The 19,670-nt window shown below is 39.4% G+C and overlaps 1 protein-coding gene across 6 annotated transcripts in view; it reads left to right on the forward strand.

Moving 5' to 3' along the window:
* MBTPS2 (membrane bound transcription factor peptidase, site 2) overlaps window positions 1-19,670 on the forward strand; it is a 63,114-nt gene that overhangs the window by 37,176 nt on the left and 6,268 nt on the right. For 5 of the 6 annotated variants that reach the window (XM_027688908.1, XM_027688905.1, XM_027688906.1 and 2 more), the window contains exons 6-10: window positions 2,743-2,861; window positions 3,815-3,995; window positions 6,357-6,451; window positions 8,717-8,912; window positions 18,808-18,883. In XM_027688908.1, the coding sequence (XP_027544709.1) occupies window positions 2,743-2,861; window positions 3,815-3,995; window positions 6,357-6,451; window positions 8,717-8,912; window positions 18,808-18,883 (667 nt within the window). Of the gene's footprint in view, window positions 1-2,742; window positions 2,862-3,814; window positions 3,996-6,356; window positions 6,452-8,716; window positions 8,913-9,044; window positions 9,110-18,807; window positions 18,884-19,670 lie in introns of all 6 variants that reach the window. The other variant, XR_003535085.1, reaches the window with a different exon arrangement.

Consider the following 19,670-nt stretch of genomic DNA (forward strand, 5'->3'; position numbering starts at 1 on the left):
ACAAATGTTAGGTAAGTTAATATATCTATATTCCAAATATTCTAATCAACAAAAATTATTCACTGCAATAGGCTAATTTTTATGAAACCACATTTCTCAAATTAATCAATTTCCATTATCAGCTTTGGTGAACAGAACTCAAAGAAAAGACATTGATTTTCAAAATGGGTTGCTTACATAGATTCCTGAGAAATTATCTAGAAAAATTAGATTCTAAGCTGTAATAGAAAGTAATTGTTTGCATGCTTTGATGGCAAGCAAACACTTAAATAATTTGTCATGTTTCTTGGGAAACCTGAAATAGGGTAATACAAGGTAAGGAGCAAGCACATTGCAAGACTGGCTAGCATGAACAGCTTGTTTTCAATTTAGTTATAACTAATACATGCCTTTTTTTACAGTTAATGATTGATATGTTTCAGAACTAGGATACTTGATAATGATAAAATATGTTACTCAGTAAACGACTCGTTTTAATTGTCAGAACAGTTGAATGAGCCTATTCTCAGTGTTCAGAAGATTTGAATTTACAGAGACATGCTTTCAGATTTTTGTATGGCAGCCAAGTAACAGAGCTAGAGTAGAGGACAACACCAAATACTCCACCTATGCTTTGGAGATTAAAGAGTATATTTGTTGTACAGCAGATGGCATCATGAGTTCAAGCAAATGAGCGTTCCTGCAAGACTTGTAGTATTTAGAACATAATTTCATGCCTACTAGATGAAAAGTGCTTCTGTGCAGAACTTTCTTGTAATTAGTTCAAGTATTTGTATTACTTTTTAAGATAATTTTAATACGTTTTGTCTCATCTTTAACTGGAGTTAAATATTTTTAAAATTCAATTATCTTTTAAAAATTTAATAATTCATAAATTATTTTAAGGTGGTTTAAGAGTTGCGTAAAGTGGCCCTTTTTAAATATAAGAAATTAAGTATCTGAGGATGAGGTTGTTTTAGAAAGATGAAGTTGAAGGTATACTGAGCAGTGTGCCTCTACAGGTATTCTCATTTTGAGCATGTTTATTTTTCTGTGGATCACCTGGGATGAGTTTAAAACCTTTCTATTTTAGACTTTTCTGCTGTATTCCATACAGCTAACTGTCAGTTATTGCAGTAAGGCTCATGTTTTCCAGCTGTTTGAAAGTATTCCTTGTCACACTCTAGCAATTCCATCACCTCTTTTTTATTTATTAATATAAGGTTGAGGTTTTTTTCAGTTTTCTCTCTGTAGCAGCCACTGTCTTGCAAAGGAATTTTGTTTCCATTTTTCCTTTTTATCTTTTGTTAAGCTGTTAAACTGAAAAAATATTTTTAAGATAAAAAGTTTAAAACAGTAAAGTTAAAATATTTACTTACTGCTTTTGGATTTGTTGCACTTGTGTGTCTGTTCGTGCATATGTGTGTGTATGTGAGATAAGGAGTACTGATTGCAGAAACATTTCCTCTATCTGATTGCCTTTCAGTGAGATGCAATTAAAAACTATAGAAAGAGAAATTACTTTGAGAAGTGTCTGCTAGTGGAAATGGCAACAAACCCTTACTTCAAGTACTTCAAAAATGTCTCTCATTTCTGCAGAATTAGAAGTGTAAAAGAAGACCAGGTGAGATGTAGAGATAGAGAGGGGAGATAAGAGTCTGCCATATGTTCCCATTCCTGTGTTGTATACACTTCAAGAAAGATAGGTTTAATATATTTTTAGATATATTTACTTCAATTCCTGTCCTGTAACTGCACTGTAAATACAGAATTGAATCAAACTCCTCGTAATAAGATGAAGCACTGTAAGAAGGAAATAAGGAGTCTTTAACATTGCAGTGTTCCTGCATTGTTCATACAAAATGTTTGTGCAAGAACACAAACTCAGTGAAAAAATTGGAACAGTACTGAGTGTGGAAAGCCATAAAGCTTTAAAAATGAAAGCCAACTGTGTCTTATGATAGTCGTTCATTTCCTCCTGTAGAGAGCAACATACTATAAAGATTGCAATTGCAAATATGTTCCCCAGAATAACGTGTCAGGAAATGCTGATTGCACAACTTAATTTCTTGATGTGGTTTTAGGTCCAGATTTTCTTGTAAGAGAAGCCTTTTTTTCAAATAATTTTCTTAACTCGTTTGGCACATATACATGTAATAATTCAATTGAAATAATGGAGATAACCATAGCAAATCTTGAATTGCCACTAAATTTCAGACATCTTGCTGACTAGGGCAAACAGCATTTATTAAAAAAATAAGCCCATTAATCGTAAATTCAGCAGTTTATTGTGATAGAAGGTGACAAGTACTAAATTTCATTCCTTTTTTTTATATTTATGATTGAAGACAACTCTATAGATAGAAACTGTATTTTAATAATTGATTCAGAAGCCCAGTTTTTCTTCTGGGTGCTCTGCTCACTGCATACTTAGAAAAGTAGTGGTACATGATGAAATCTCCATGTGGTAGAATGACACCTTAGAAGTGGACTTACTGCTTGCCTGTCTTTTCTGATAGTGTAATTCTCAGGGGCTCAGAGGTTTGTCTAAAACTTCCTTACGAAGTGGCATCACAGAAACGAAAGTTTGTAAAGTTATGTATGTATTCTTCTTTTATGCCTATGTTCAACACTAATTAACTTTTTATCCATTCTTACATTAACAATTTCAGGAAAGTTAATTAGAAGATAGCTGTAGAAAAATTTCAAAACCAGCTTTTGTTATTAGTTTTTATTTAGAATCTTTTTTTTGCTTCTTTTTAGGAGTGTGGCATAATTTTGTTCTTGGTGTTGCCAGTTTCATGGTTTTGTTTCTGCTGCCAGCCATTCTTTTCCCTTTCTATTACACGGGTGTTGGGGCACTTGTCACTGAGGTTGCAGAGGTAAGAAAAGATCTTTGCTGTTTTCATATTATATGCTTTGTGACCTGAAATGTATCTCTATCTCTTATTAGCACAATCAGATTTAGTCAGTGCAGCACTCTGCAGAATCAAATATATTGAACTTTTTGCTTAAAGTTTTCTTCTTAGTCTCATGTATTTTAATATTAGTAAATAAAAGAACATAGTGTGAATAATTATAGACTATTCAGCATACTATAAAACTGTGTAGGCGTTTGAGATGAGTTTGCAGCTTATTTCTGGGGGGAGTTAACTTTTTTTCAGTATTGGCACAAAGCAAATCTACTGGAAACTGCATTATTGCTCTAGTTACTGTTATCTGGTTTTAATGTTAAAGATTATTTTGAGCTGAATTCCTTGTTTGGTCAGCTGGAAGCAAAGTAGAGATAGACTTCTGAGATTCTGGAAAGGCCTGATTTTTTTTCTGACTTAATCAAATACAGCACAGTTGAACAGCAGAGCTGAAAGGATTCAGCCTTTCTTCGATCTGAAAGTCAACTGATATAACTGAGGAGAGAGTGACATTTATTATGCTTTATTACCTTTTAAAGTATAGGTACACGCCACTTTCTTGAAGGTTTCAAAGTATTCATTTAAGTTGCTTGAACTTAATATGTTGTGGGGCTTCTTACCATTTTAACTTGTATGAAAACAATTACTCAAATTTGAAGAGGTCCTAGGGACACTTGGAGGTCCTCCTTTCTTCCCTTTCTTCCTTTTCCTTCTTTGCACTAAATAGTCATTATTTGTAAAGGATGGTATTTTTTGTAATGCTTTATCATAAATTAAAATAATCAGTTCTAGTGGAGTCTGAAATTTTGTTTCTAGGGAAATAGTATCTTAACCTAAAGATTTCATAGTTATTCAGTAGAACTGTAAACTAATCTGTGTAGTTTTAACTACAATAAGATGGCTGGCTTCACTGTTTTTCTCAGGATTCTCCTGCCAATGGACCAAGAGGTCTTTTTGTGGGAGACCTTGTCACTAACCTACAAGACTGCCCAGTTTATAATGTGGAAGACTGGAATTCCTGTCTGGGAGACATTTCAGAGAAGTCACAGGTTGGCTACTGTGTAAGTGCAGCCACCCTACAGCAATTAAGCTTTCCAACTAGAGGTATGACTTTAGGTGCTCTCCTCATTATTTTATGTATTAATTAATTTATATTTTAATTTTATCATGTTTGAAAGACTGTTTTGGATTTAGGATTTGTTGTTGGGGTCAGATTTCTCATAAATCAAGTCTGCTATCCCATCTTAAGCAGTTACCAGTGCTGTTCTGTGAAATCTGAAAGTGAGGACAAGGTAGACAGAAGAATTTCTCTTGTTTTTCAGTCATCCTGTACAATTACCCTGTATGATCTGAATAATAAAATTTGCTTCTTCAGGATATTGCAAAACTTGGTTATTATCAGTAATGCAATTATCTCCTCTATTTTAAGTTCCATTAACTTAAAATCACTCAGTGATCTTTTGCAGATGTAAACTCCACACATTACCTTACAGCTTTGATCAGCGTGACATTGCAAATTGTATGGCTTAACCCAATGATGTGCTTTATTATGGTCACTTCTTCTGATGTGTCTCACTATACTGGTTTTATGTCATTGCCCATAAACTCAGTTTTGTCTGGATTGCATATATTGCTTCTGTAAGTCAGTCTGTTTCCATTTATACATTTGAGTGCTTGTTGCTATAAGGGCTTACCCCTGAGAAACAGAAAAAAAAAAGTGAACTGAACTAAACCAGAACAATAAACAAAAGTTAAGTAGAACAAAAAAGAACAGTCAAGTTAAATTGACTGAATGTCTCATGACATGCCCTAAAGCTCTCTAGACTTTCTTACATGCAAACATCCATGGAAACTGAATTCCAAAGGTAAGGAGCTGCTACTGAGCAAAACCTATATGATGCTGTTCAGAGCTTTAAAATTTTCACTGCATTTTTCCATCATACTGGAAATAAACAGGAGGTCAGGCAACTCGACTGCCCTTGTTTGGTGCATTGTAGTACTTTTGTGAGACTGAAAAGGTAATTTTTTTTTTTAGTATGTAAGGAAAATAATCTTACAGCTGGAACTAAGATAAATATTTAAACTGGAAACTAGTGGAATATGGGTAAGAACCTGCTTTTAGAAACCTAACAGTTTGGATTATGCCTCTGAAGAGGAGGGCAACTTTGGCTCATGCTTTCAGCTGGGCAGGGCTGGTAAGAACCAATTCTCAGGCACTGTAGGTATATGTATGCTGAGGTTCTGCTGTTCTCTGAAATGCAATTTCAGAGTAATGGATAATAAAACTGCATATTCTGCAGTTGAAGCAGTCCTATTTAGATTGAAATACTAGAGGCTTAATACTGGAGGCTTGGTATTGCTTCCAAGCTTGGTTGCTGTATTGTGTTAGCAGCCCTTTGTCCCCACTGCTGCCTTCTAATCAGACTAGTCTGTCTGCATTTTCGGAGTCATAAGCCTCCAGCAGTGAGAAATATTCCTCTGAAATTAAATGAACTCTGTTTGGTCTCTAGCAGCTGTCATTTATCAAAACCTTGACAGTTCACAACTTGACATAAATACAGAGTATCAATAAAAATGTATATAGCAAATGGACCCCATCTATTTGATCATAAAACAAATGGAGAGTAAACTATTTGAGTATGAAGCTAGACAGAAAACAATGCTCCAAGGACCTTCCTGAAATTAAAGTGTTTTCAATGTAGTTTATAAGGAAACTAATTTCATGGTCATTCACTGTTCAGAAATCTCTGTGGTTTCTTAGCCTCAGGGTACTTGAAGAAAGGTTTGTATGGTACAGTGCTTGCACCTGTAAGCCCCAGGCATAAAGCTCCATGTTACTGCTCTCCTAAAGAAGGTACTGCAGTTGCTATTATATAGGTTCTTATAGTGACCATTGTTTTGTGTGTGTGTTTTTAAGCTGTTGTTGCACTGTTAGTTAGGCTGCTTTCATTTAAAGAGCATCTGTGCAAAGATTCCAAACTAGTTAAATCATGGTTTAAAACATCATTTATTCACTGCTGCAACCCTCAAGGTTTGAAAAGCCTTCAGAATTTGAATCTTATAAAGGCTTTCACATTTTAAAGAGTACGTTTTGGGCCTTGTCATTTCCATAGCCAGCCAGTGACATCAGTACAGTAGTGGCTAAATAACTTCTATGCCAAACCTTGATGCAAGTTGGGGGCAATGAATAAAATGGTTTTTGTAACTCACAATGCTCAAAACACTGCAGTGGTAGATGCCCAGTATCTCCAGGAGATTTATTAAGATGAAAAAATCAGTATGTGACATTCACACACATTGGTGGTGAAACTTATTTTTAGTTGTGACTGAATCTCAGCTATGCTGTGTGAATTACTATAATTCTCAAAGGCTGCAGAATGGTTGTTTTGCTTTATTCAGAGGCTAATTCTTTTTTCAGGAAATTACTATAATATCAACTATTTACTCTATCCCTATGTTCTTTAGTCTACAGAAGACTCGATGGCACAGTTGAATGTTGTAGTAACAACAGCCTCACAGACATTTGCTTTTCATATAGCAATAAGTTGGACAGCCATCTGGTAAGTTACTTCAACTGCTAATTCTCTTTGGTAAATCTGAAATTACTTAAATTAATTAGTAATATTTACCAACATTTATGCAGCATGCTCATGTGTTTAAAAATATCTACAGTTTGTAATAAAGGTATATATATATATTATTCTCCCCATTTACAGCTTAAAACCCCACAAAATATTAATTATGATTTTTTCCCATGATCACTCAGAGAGTCTCTGGAAGAATCATAAAAAATCTTAAGAGCCCTCATTCCTTCAGGCAAAAAGACACCTAACTGATTTTCAGTATCCTGGATGCAGAACTGGTGAGAAAAAAGCAGCTTTTGAGAAGAAGGTGAAATTGGCTTATTTTGGTGCTTCAGTCTTTAAAGGTATTGAGCACTACAGGCAAAGCAAAGCACTGGACTACCTGTTCAGTTATTTTGTTTGAAGTCAGTAGTGCTGCTCCCTAAGTTAAACAAAAAACATGCAGGAGAAAGTCCTAGAAGTTGCCCAGTTTCTCAAAATGAGGGCCACTATTTGATTCCTTTTTCACCATGTTCATTTTCTTGTCACGTGAAAACAAAGTTTCTCAGTAGGATTTTGACTTACTTCCTTCAAAAAAGAATACAGCAGTCTTCCAGTGTCTAAAGGGGCTACAAGAGAGCTGGGGAGGGACTTTTTACAAGGGCATGTAGTGATAGGGCAAGGGGGAATGGCTTTAAACTGAAAGAGGGCAGATTTAGATTAGATATGAGGAATAAATTGATGCCCCATCCCTGGAGGTGTTCAAGGCCAGGTTGGGTGGAGCTCTGAGCAACTTGGTCTAATGGAAAGTATCCCTGCCCATGGCAGTGGGATTGGAACGAGAGGACCTTTATGGTCCGTTCCAACCCAAACCATTCTATGACTCTATGAAAATTCAGAGATGTTTGTTAAAATATGTGTTTCATATTGACAGTGATGGAATATTTCTGTTGGTTCTCTTTGCAAGAAAAAGAGCACAAGTATCAACTGTGTAAACTTTTTTACACATACCAGTTTATTATTTTTCTGATCTCTAGTGATAAATACTCAAAGAAATTCAAGTAAGTCTGTTCCAAATCTGCTATGTTTACAGTTTCTGTGATGGTAAGCTTCCCACTCCAGGGTGTTTTTGTGGTATTTAACCACTAAGAATTGAGCACATTCCAGCAGTTCATTTGAAATATGGCAGTAACTGGTAACATCCTGGAGTTCAGCAAGATTTGATAAATCACTATCCCACTGAGCCTTGGCATTCTTAAGCTCATAGCTGCTACTTATGAACAGAGAAGAAATAAAAGCATCCGGAAGCCTGTGACCTTGTGACTTTCAAGTGTCCTGAGACTGGCTGTGAGTTTTTTAACAATTATTTTACATAGTCTTTGCAGTGCTATGCAGAGTACTTGAAAGTGTGTCCTCTCCCTCTCGTTAGAATAGGAAGGGCTTGTATCAAGCTTAATGGCGAGTGTCTGACACTCAGGCATTTATGGGGAGTGTAACGATCAGGCTAAAAAGTCAGAAATCACTTTTCTTTTTTTTTTCTCCTAAGGTAAACAGTAGATTAAGAACTTTCCTTGCTTGTGTTTTAAGAACAAAAGGAAAAGTGTCACTGAGCTTTTATGAGAGACATGAGGGGGAAAACCAATTTCCTGTTCCCTTCTGCTGTACTGTCTTCGGCCTGTTGGGAGTAAGAAAGATCTGATCTTTCAGACTGTAGAGTGGTAGAGTTATAGGTAGGAGTTATAAGGACGCAGCGCTGCATTAAGTCCTGTGTTCCTCTTAGTTGAGAATAGTTTCTTAGCTATCACACACCTGGTAGGTTCGTTGTTTTATTTACTGAACATAAGCTTTTGTTCAGCCAAATGAGGTTTTAGATCAATGAGGACTACAACTTCTAATACAGGTAAGTCACTAGTATGTTGATGCAGGCTTTGTCCGTTAGAAATCACTGACCTATGTTTAGATGCCTTCATTTTTTGTTATGCAGGTGTGTACCTTTCTAAAAATGCTTTGATTTTGGTGTATGTGCACACCCTTTCTTCCTCATTCCACTAAATATGGAGTGAAAGGTTGAATATGTATCAGGTAGAGGTTCTTCAGGATTTGACAAAAAAAAAAAACTAAGAAAAAAATCAGATTTCAGCTCTTCATGGACTGATATCAGTGAGGCATTTCTTTTCTTTAAAAAGGAATATTTAATTCTTTTATTCTGATCCCTTGGTAAATACCTTTAACTTTCATAATCATTTCAAATTCTCTTTGCAGTATGCCTGTCTGCCAGCACGAAAAGTTATTGAAGCCAGCAAAGTTTGTCGAAGCAACATGGACTGCCAGAAGGACTTTGTTCCAAGCTTTTGTGTGACTCCTTCTTTGGAGAACCAAACAAGGCTAATCAGGGTAAAGCATCCACCCCATATTGACATGCTATATGTAGGACACCCCATGCATCTTCAGTACACAGGTTAGTATTATTTATTGAAGCAGTTTAGCAAAAACAATCTCCAATATGGTTTCCTTTGCCTGGCTGCTTGAACAAGGTCTTGGAATGCTTGTCAGTTAAATTGTTTAATGCAGAATCCATTTCTTGTTGCAGCCAGTGGAGAGACATGGACTACTCAGTCCTAAAATGAAATGTGCACAGTGCAATGAGTTATGAAGGTAATAGAAACCATAGTGATATGAGATGGTTGTTTTTTCAGAAAAGTGCGAAAGGGCTATTTCTAGAACAGATCTTACTCAGGTTAGTCACAGGAACCAGATACCTGCATTTTCCTAGAACACAAACCTCTCAAGATGCTATTGTAAAATCTATAGGGCATCTTGCTCTAGCACCTTGCCTGGAATATTAGCATGACTGCTTGAATCACACCTAATATGCAAGTATCAGTGGCAGATTCTCATGGCTACAGAGCCACAAGTATTATGACAACATATTCTTTTCCTGATTTATTCTTTTTTCATTTGATTGCCCTAAATTAAATAACATATAACAGTTTAGTTCTTTACTTTGAAATTCACTGTGGCTCTTCTTAGGGCAAGTTTATATACTTGAGCCAGGTATATAAGTAAACAGTAATTCTGCTGCTGGAGAGAGTATGGAAAGAATGAACAAACTTATGAACATCCTACTTAGTAGCATGAGTGACATGGTGAAATTTAGCTTCAGATGGGTTTTAAAAGGTTTTAGGTGTCAAACTACTATCCCTTCCTGTGAGGAACCTACCTGTTCCTCATAGTCAGCTGTACTTCTCAGGGTGATTTTACTTCAGACATTTGGAAGTATCTCCTTAGCAAGGCATTGTACTTTTCTGAATAAACACTGGAATTAGGTACAAAAGAGCTTTATAAACAGTGATGAAATCTGGTAATGTAAAGCCATTAACATTCTTGCATAACATATTTTTAATTAATCTGTCAGTCTTTATCTTTCTGTGCTGGTAATTTGATACTCTATGAGGAGGTATTTATTTCAACTTTTTTTACAATATACCATCATTTAAGCCCCAGAGATGGTCTTTTTATTTCTGGCCTCTTGCCATTTAAGAGGAAAATATTGTTCACATGTGTGATATCAACACACAGTTCTATATTTGTTGACATCTATTCCAAGTGGAGCAACATATTTTAAGAAGAGAGTTTTATAACTATATAGAATTCATTTTCTTGGTCTCTAACAATACAAACTAGCAATATTGTAGAACAATTGATGTTACTCTCTTTTCCAATATGTTGAAGCAATGGAGTTTTGGTCAGTGTTTCCTACTGAACAGCAATTCTGCAAAAGAATTTAACCTATCAGTCGGCCAGAAGTCAGAAAAGAATATTATTGCATCTAAAGAGGTAGTTCTACTTTAAGAAGTCACTGTGTGAAAATATAGTTTACATACACATGTAGGAATATAATTCTAAAGTGATTTATTGTCCCTGGGAATTGTGCATTGAATGTATTAATTTGAAAGCTAAAAGTTTGACTTTATTACAAACTTTGCTGAAAATGCAACCTATGCTTTGTGTTCCCCTTGGAAAAACATCTGAGCTAAAATTCTAAAATCCTGGCTTGGGCAGCAGATAATCTACTGTACCATCACAGAGTTTCATGCATTCCAGTGAAACAGCTTCTAAATATTTCAGACTTAGTTTTGCACTGTACGATACTGGCTGGGGCCAACAGGTGTGGTGCGTTTGTTTTTTTTTAACAAATGTGACTAACCCTTGGTATGGTAGTAGTAACCATTTCTTTATGGTTAAGAAAAGAAAATAACTTCCTCCTCTACTGCGTGAGTTTTGAAATTGGAATGTGTTTTAGAGAAATGCCTTATTCTTTAGTGTGATCTTTCTGCCTGCAGGAAACATTACTTTTTAGAGTGGTGCTTCATTTAACATGCAACATGATATGAGAGTTGCACTGGGGCGTATTATGTCTTTACTTTCTCTAGAAATGCCAGTAATGTTTGAATAACCTTCTAAGGTTATGCATTTATTATTTTTTACTTAGGCTTGTAATGTTGTCATGATAGTCCGGATTTATGGTGAAGCACTAATTATTTCATATTTCCATTTGAAGATAACTTCCAGATAATGTATTTTTAAAAATGTATATCCATAATAGCTACTTAGAAGAAATAGACTCTACAGTTTATTTCTATTAAATGTTTGTTTCCTCAAATTAAAATATCCTAGCAAGAATATTTTTTGTTGGTATGGATGCTATATATAGCACTTATTTCCAGTATTTAAAAAAAAAAGCCCTGGAAGGAATCATAATCCTAAATGAACTTAAAGCGCTGGAGATTTGGCCAAAACTAAAACAGAAGGAATGATTAGGAATGCATGTTGTTTGGGACAGACACATTGATTAATCCTTTTAATTAGCATTCCTTCTGTAAAAAGTATCTAATGTAGTCCAATATAATTCATACTGTCAGTTTAATACAAGTGGTATTACTCAAGATTTTTAAACTTTTCTTATTGCAGGCGGTTATGCTTTAGAGGCTCTCCCTGTGTTGGACAGATGATATGTAAGACTGAAATGGACTGTCAGTACTGCCATGTAACTTTGCGCTGTTTCTTCTTTATTATGTGTGAAGGTTTTTATTCCCTCATGTGATTTCTGATACTGCAAAATTTTTGCTTCTTTGTCTGGCCCTTGTTGGTTGGAAAGAATCTGGTGACTAAGGTTCGTATTTGGAATTCACACTACTTGAGGAAACATGTCCCTGAATGTTACTGTTGCCCATCAGGGATCAAAAACTGTGAGATTTCCTTCATGAAAAGAAGATGGAACTTACCTAGGAGATACCTTCCTAGGATATAATTTCCCTGAACTGGACTCCTACCTCTGTTGTATTTGAGTCTTCTTAAAAAAAAAAAAAAGCCACTTCCTGGCTTTGGGGATGTTTATGAGCAACAACAGCCATAATCCATGATGAAGGTCTTTATGGTCCAGCCTGTTTTCTCAGTATTTCCATGCTTGTTTACCCTTATCACTGAGGATGGTCCTTCTTTGCTTTTAACCCATACTTAAAGAATTACATGTATAGTTCTTCTGGAGACCACACAGAAATATCTCATGCCATGCTGTCCGTCTCCTCTATAGCATACATGCCCTTTCCCCCATGAAGAAGTTTTGAAAAGCTCTTTGGTCAACCTAGTCTCCCAGTCACTTCTAATTAAAATTGTATCTGTTGTGCATTCTTCTTGATATTTGCCAACACCATCTAGCATTAGCCAACAAAAGAAATGTTATTTCCAGGTCAAAGAATTGTTTAATTAGAGTGGGAAAACAATGACTGTTTTCTCTCACCCAGGATCATTGCTGTTCACCTCTTCCCAGCAGTGTCTTTTTGAAGACAAGCCTTTTGTTATTCCTAGGAGGACAAATTTGCCTACTGCCATTAGGTTTAATCCGTTACAACCACTTAATTCATTGCCTTATATTACAGTGGCTAGAACTCAGTCCACCAACTTCCTGAAGAGTTTCTTTGTGTTTGGAGTTTACTTTGGTAGCAAGGTTTGGAGTTTAGATCCATGTCTAGTGGCTGTTGGTGACAACAATTTGTTGTAACAACAAGGGAAGAAGATTAGTGATCCATTCTCAGTGTAGGCACAGCTTCAGATTCAGGGTGGTGACTTAGTGGCCATTAGGTGTTAGTCAAGCAACAGTCAAGTTTTTGAAATTACAGTCTATCGGAGTGTGTGTCTTTTGAAGCCTTTGAATACACTGGATGTATTCAATGGCCTCAGCCATTTTGCTGTTTTGGCTCATGAACAAGAGGTCAGATCAGATGTTCTGATACCAGCCTTCAGCATGACGAGTTTGGATATCACTTGACCTGGATGTACATACAGACTGGGTAATGAGAGGCTGGAGAAAGAGATCTGAGTGTCTTGGCCGACGGCAAGTTGAATATGAGTCAGCAGTGCCCTGGCAGCCAGGAAGGCCAACCGTGTCCTTGGGGACATCAGGCAAAGCATCTCCAGGTGGTCGAGGGAGGGGATTGTCCCACTCTGCTCTGCACTGGGGCGGCCTCACCTTGAACATTGTGTGCAGGTTTGGGCACCACAATATAGAAAAGATATGAAGCTATTAGAGGGTGTCCAAAGGAGGGCAACAAAGATGGTGAAGGGCCCGGAGGGGACACCATTTGAGGAGTGGCTGAGGTCACTTGTCTTGTTCAGCCTGGAGGAGACCTCATCATGGTCTACAACTTCCTCATGAGTGGAAGAGGAGGGCCGGGCACTGATCTATTCTCTGTGGTGACCAGTGACAGAACTTGAGGGAACGGACTGAAGTTGTGTCAGGGGAGGTTTAGGTTGGATATCAGGTAATGGTTCTTCGCCCAGAGGGTGGTTGGGCGCTGGAACAGGCTCCTCAGGGCACAGTACCAAGCCTGACAGAGTTCAAGAAGCATTTGGATGATACTCTCAGGCACATGGTGTGATTCTTGGGTGGTCCTGTGCAGGGCCAGGAGTTGGACTTGATGATCCTTGTGAGTCCCTTCCAATCCGGGATATTCTGATACTACCGAGACACTTGTGTGATGATTCTGTTCCTTTTATTCAGACAAAAAGAGCCGATCCCTGAAGCTCGGGGGTCATGTTTCTGTCAGCCCAACCCCTTCCCTGATGAGCCCACCCTCAGCTCTGTCTGGAGAGCTGGGCCAGCAGGTTTGGGGGTGGACAGGCTGTTCCTGTTGTGGCTGGAGCTGGGCAGTTTCTGCTGCTGCTGCAGTGCAGCTGAGGAAGGGCTGGGGAACAAGGACAGCTCAGGGATCAGATGTGCCAGTTTCTTAGGGCTGCTACAGTGGTGGGTCAGGTTCAGATAAACTGTTCAGGCTGCCTGGGCGGGAGATCAGACCAACACGTTCCTGCCGGTCTCCAGAGAGACGCCTGTGGAGAGAGGAGGTGGCTAAGTTGCAGGTGGGACACAGGGACTCTCCTCCACAGCAGGGCCCAGAGCTGACAAGGCTCACCACCATGGGTGGAGCTGTCAAGGTGAATACCTGCACCTCAAGGCACCACTGAGTAGGGGGATTCCTCCAGACAGGTTCACTGGTCAGCAGCAAGTGCCAGTGCATGTCTTGCTTTTTAGAGCAGTATCATCTCCCACTCTTTCTCATCCTGACCTTCCTTTGCCTCTGCCTGTTAGTCATGGAGGCTACTCTTGTCCAGGCAGGCTCAGTTTGAACAAACACTGGCTCCAGTGCAAGCAGGCTCCCCAGAAGACCCAGGAATTAAAACGCAAGTGAAAGCCTCTGACAACAGCGGAAGCCTCAGCAGAGTTTTATGGCTAGCCAGTAACTCACTGTTGCACAGCAGCCTGACTAAAAATGCTTCGTGTCTGTGAGCAGCCTTTGAAGGAGGCAGCGGGTGTGGGGGGATCGATGACTCACCGTTTTCTATCACACCACCAGCAGATTGCAGCAGTACACAACAGTATCCCAACTGGCACAGCAACCAGGACTATCACTATGCCTATCATACAGCCTACTCCATGACAGAAAATACTTTCAACGTGCTCCTCGGGTTTGGGAATATGTGTGGTCGTTGCTACAGTCACTTCTGCAGGAGAAATTCAAATGTTAGCACATCCTCTGCACCACTTGTAAGCTTGCAGCATGTTTGATACCACCAGGACATTCTCTGTTTCCCCCCAGTGCTGGTGCCTGGAGGCACAGTCCCATCCTTTGGGAAGGTTGTCCCTCCGAACGAAACTCAGAAGGTCGGGAGGAGAGCACAGGGGGGAGCATCACTGCTTGACCAGTCACTCTTTCGAGGGACATGGACAAAAACCACCCTGCAGCAGGCAGTGCCACCTGCAACTCTCCCTCCCTGAGCTGACTCCCACACCACAAGGGGATGTCTCTCAGGAGACACTTGAGCCGTGCTCCCCCCCATCTGCCTTTTCTCCGGCTTAGGCACCCCTTGCAGCCGCTCCCAGGCTGTGCCTCTCACTTAGGGACCCCAGCAGGACTGCTCAGTACCTGAGTGCTTTGAGCCCGTTTTAGGAGATTTTTTGGCATTTGCATTGTGTTCTTCTCCAGACCTTGACAGCACTGCCAAAAAGCAGAGACAGGTAAAGCTCAGCATGGCTCAGGATGCAGGAGGATGGGGAGGTTCCCTTTAGGTTCCCTGCCCAGTGTGGGAACCAGAATATTGCTCTGGACCTCAGCTCACGAGAAGGATCCTTCTCTGGGCTGCTGTTGTGCCTTGGGCCTGTAGTTACTCAGAGCAAGCTCTGGGATGAAGCTACAGTGGGAACCACATTTGTGCAAGAGTCCCGTTTTTTATAATTTTTGGAATGTGATCCAGATGTCTTGAAACCAACACACTTTTTAGCTTGGCTGCTGATGTGATGTGCAAGAGCAGGCACTGGGGGAAGAGCCTGCTGCACAGCCATCCTGATGGCTGACACCAGCTGACCACAGGACAGCAAGTACCTGGCCATGCCAGTGGCTGGCATTGACCATGGAAGGAGCAACTTGCATTTCACGTGGAAGGAAGATTAAAAGGTAAATGCTACTTCCTCCAACTAACTTACCTGTGGGCTCACGCTTTTGCTTGAGGACTCGAACTGGCAAAGATTTCAGCAAGCCACCAACCTCGACATCTTAAGGAAAATTGCTCATTAATAAACTCTTGACACATTGTTGATCATTATTCTTTCAAAGAAAGGGACATTGAGAATTTACCTGCAGGCTCTAGGGGTTCCAAACCATCTTTCTGCCAAGCTTCCAGAGACTCTTTCAGAGAATCAGCTAGAAGCAAGCACAAAAAAATGTTTTCGTTGCATATTAGGGTCTTCTGCCTTTGTGAACAGAAGCACTGGAAGGGGGTCAGGTAAAAATGTGAGAGCCAGATGTCAGTGGATTGCCAAAGCTGCAGAGGAGGACCTGGGGACCTCTGAGCTGGCAGCGCAACACTCCTTTAAGGCAATGCGCAACACCCTGGAGGAGCAGATGGACCCTTGAGACTCTCTTACCAGGAGAGCGCTCACACAGAGAAAACCCTCAGTAAAGCACTGGAGGAAAAACCCAACATCCATGTTCCTTGGTAAGAAGACCTCACTGGCCCATGGAAGGCTGCACTGGTGCCACCAGCTGACCTGCTTCCTGCAGTTGCCCTGTAGCAGCCTGGGCAGCCCTGGCGTGCAGGGCAGTCAGGAGGATGATGAGGAGGAGGTGGTGGACAAGGACCATGGTCCCCCTCACACCCGCTGCTACTGCTGTTGCTGTCGCTGCTCCTGCCGTCAGGGGAGGGGCTGAGCAGTCGGTTCTTCGGTCCAGTGCAGCACCGTGGAGCTCTGTGACCTCATGGCCCTAGAATGACCGCAGAGCTGGGGCAGGGCTGTGTGGGGAGCTGCCCTCCTGGGTAGGGGAATACATCCCATAGGGCAGCTCTGTCCAAGGGCTGGGATGCAGCCCCCCCACAGTAGGATCGATTATACCTTCAACAAGTTTGCAGACAATGTCAAGCTTAGTGGTGCAGTTGACACACCCAAAGGACAGGAAGCCATCCAGAGGGACCTGGACAAGTTCAAGAAGGAGAACCCATGGGAACCTCATGAGGTTCAATAAGACCCAGTACAAGGTCCTGTACCTGCTTCAGGGCAACCTCCAGTATTAAGCTGCAGAAGGTTATAGTGTCTTCCTGGTTAACAAGTGTAACCTTTAAAATAAGGCTAAATAAGTATTTTAATAAAATCTTGCATTTAGTTGAGTAAATTTGTGTGTAGAATAGATGTCAAGGAAAAATTTTTTTTTTTTGTAATTTTTTTACTGTAGTGGCTGATACTAAATACTGCTAGACAAACACACAGAATGTTTCAAAGAACTTCTTAGCGGTATCTCTGATAATCAGTGGCTTGTCATACAGGTTTTCTTCTAGAAATAGATTAGATACAAGGAAGAAATTCTTCACTAAGCATGGTGAGGCACTGGAACATAGGTTGCCCATTGAAGTGGTGGATGGGTCCAGGTTGGATGGGGCTTTTAGCAGCCTGGTCTAGTGAAAGTGTTTCTGCCTATGCCAGGGAGGTTGGAACTAGGTGATCTTTTAAGCTCCCTTCCAACCCAAACCATTCTATGATACTGTGATTGACTTGGATGCCTCTGACTTTCTAAGCTGGGTGGTGTCCTGGGTTTCTGTCTGTTTTGTTCTTTCCTCAGTAGTCCAACAGATTTATTTTCTCTAAATCAAAGATTGGTTTTAAGCTAGAAGAGACAACATGACTTTCAAGCACAGCGGCAGTTTTGGTAATGGAAAGTTCTCTGCTTGTTGCCACATCAAACCATTTTTCTGGGGGGACTCCTTGTTATATATATCTCTCCATCCCCATGGTATGCTTGCTGGCTGAACTTACAAGAAGGGCATCTGTTAAAAGAAGAAAATGTCTTTATGTGACTGAATGGACGAGTTCTCTGCCTTATGTGCCTTTGGAACTACTTTCCCTCATCTTTGTTTCTGTGTCCTTGAATTCTTTATTGAACCTGAAGAAATCTGATCTCACTCTTAACTAAGATATACTTAGCAGCATTTCTGAATTTGAATAACATTTTTGTTATGCTATGTTCCCAGTTTTCTCTTAGCCTATGGTTTTAAAATTTCTGTAAGGATGGGTTAAATTGCTTCTTTCCCAAGGGATGTTTGTATTGTGTGGGATTTGAACTCTTGCTTTCGCATATCTCTGTGGAGGTGGTATTTCTTATGGCTATAACTTTTTCCCAAGTAGGTAGGGAAAATTCACATCCAAAGTTGTTCCTTAGTGACAGAAAGACTGGTTTTGGTACTGTTCAAGTTTATTCTCAAGGTGATTTTCTATCTCTGCCTTAATTTACCTTAAACCCTTCCTTCTGGGGATAAGACTCCGTTCTACTTTCCTTGTATAGGAAAGGTGTCTTACTTCCAGCTGTCATAGAACTAAGGTTTCCAAATGGTCCCTGCTGACAGACTCTGACTGCTGTTTACTTTGAAAGACTGTAATAAGACTTTTTATGAGAGAACCTGAATGGAGCATCCCTGTACTAACAAGGTGTACTCTGGCAGGTCTCAAGTTACCTCACTTTTCTTTGAAGAACCTCTCAAGAAACATTTGACATGCAGTAAACTGAAGGTTCATGTACACCTTCAAAGAACAGTGTGTTCAGTAACAAAGTATTTCAAGATCATGTTGTGCTTGACATTGCAATTTTCCCGTCACTGTTTATAGGAAGGATGCCAAGTTCCATGTCTCAGGTTTTTAAGTTGCATCAAGTTATATCTTGGAGTCACTTATCATCTGAACACAAAAGAGAAGCTACTTATGTACTGGCTAACTGGTGTTGTGCAATGCATCTGTGCGTCACCTCGTAGCCTTGGCTTTCTCAGAAGGACTCCAGAATTCTTCTCCCCATCTGTGTACCATGAGCTCAGCCTCAGGTCAGGGGGAGCTTCTGCAGGTACTGCAAGAGAAGAATTTTCTGGCCTTCAGAGGAAATACACGTGTGCACCCGCAGTATACATGTGTACTGCATATGTTGGAAAAGTCTGGTAGCTATAATCTCTTTCTTTGAAAAGAATTGAAATTACATAAAGGAGTCTTTATGACTATAGATGTACAGTTGCCTCTGAAAATATGTATTTTAGATCTAGTTTTACTGAAAGTGAAACTATGATAGTGGCCACGTTTAAGAAAGATTTAATGGCTGCACTCTTGCGAAAACAAAAAAAAACCCAAACTCATATTTAGACTGGTTATTCCTCTTTAAAGAAGGTCATTTCACATCTGATGTGTCTGCAAAATTATAAGCTAAAATTCTTAATGTTATAACCCTGGAATTACTTTTCATGCTTTGTGTGTCTTTATATTTTCATTTCAGTAAGTCTCAGCAGTTTTGTACCACGACAAAACTTTCTAAGCATCGATCTGCCTGTGGTGATAGAGACGTTTTGCAAGTATCCTTTAAAGTATGTTTGTTCTTTTAAGGCAAGAAGGGAATTGTTCAGAATTTAGTGACCTAGCAAAATTTCAGTTGGATATCGTTTTAGACAGGATGCTCTGAAATATTTCTGTAGAGTTTTGACATCTTTATCCCATCTCTCCATTGATTATTGTCCATGTGCCAAGCTCAAAATGAAATCTCTCACTTTGCTGTGCTTAACAATATATTTCTTGTCAGTGCTTTTTTTAACTCTTGAGGGTGAGCCTTAATAAATGTGACCAGAAGGTGAAAGTAAGTCTGAATTTACAGCAGGACAAATAAGATGTTCTTGCTAGCTTTGGTATGTCAGAATTTTACCATTTTTGTGTCATTATACTGAACTAAATAACAGGGTATGGTTGTTCTTTTAATTTTTTCTTCAACAGAAAAGCAAAGCATATTCAAAAAGCAGGATACTTCAGTTCATACATGCTTGTTAATGAACGAGAGGATACATATACACATGTACAAAGCTTAGTAGGTTTGAATATAACTAATCTAAGAACTCTTACCTTAGAAACGGAAATGTTTATGTATGGCTATAGAACAATTAAACTGTGTAGTTTAGTGTAGTCCATAGAACTAGAGTAAAGATAAACATAATCTCCCCTTTTCTGGGAACATATCAAGGTTCACGCTGCCCCAGATGCTTTCTGAATCATATGTCTTCTTGCCTGGCCATTTAAGATGGAGGTAGGTATTGCAGTTAGCAAGCCTTTACCAACAATAAAAATTGTCTACCCGTGCCTCATTCTCACGTG

Source organism: Neopelma chrysocephalum, unplaced genomic scaffold, assembly GCF_003984885.1.
Source record: "Neopelma chrysocephalum unplaced genomic scaffold, ASM398488v2 Primary Assembly neopelma1_76, whole genome shotgun sequence".
NCBI lineage: Eukaryota > Metazoa > Chordata > Aves > Passeriformes > Pipridae > Neopelma > Neopelma chrysocephalum.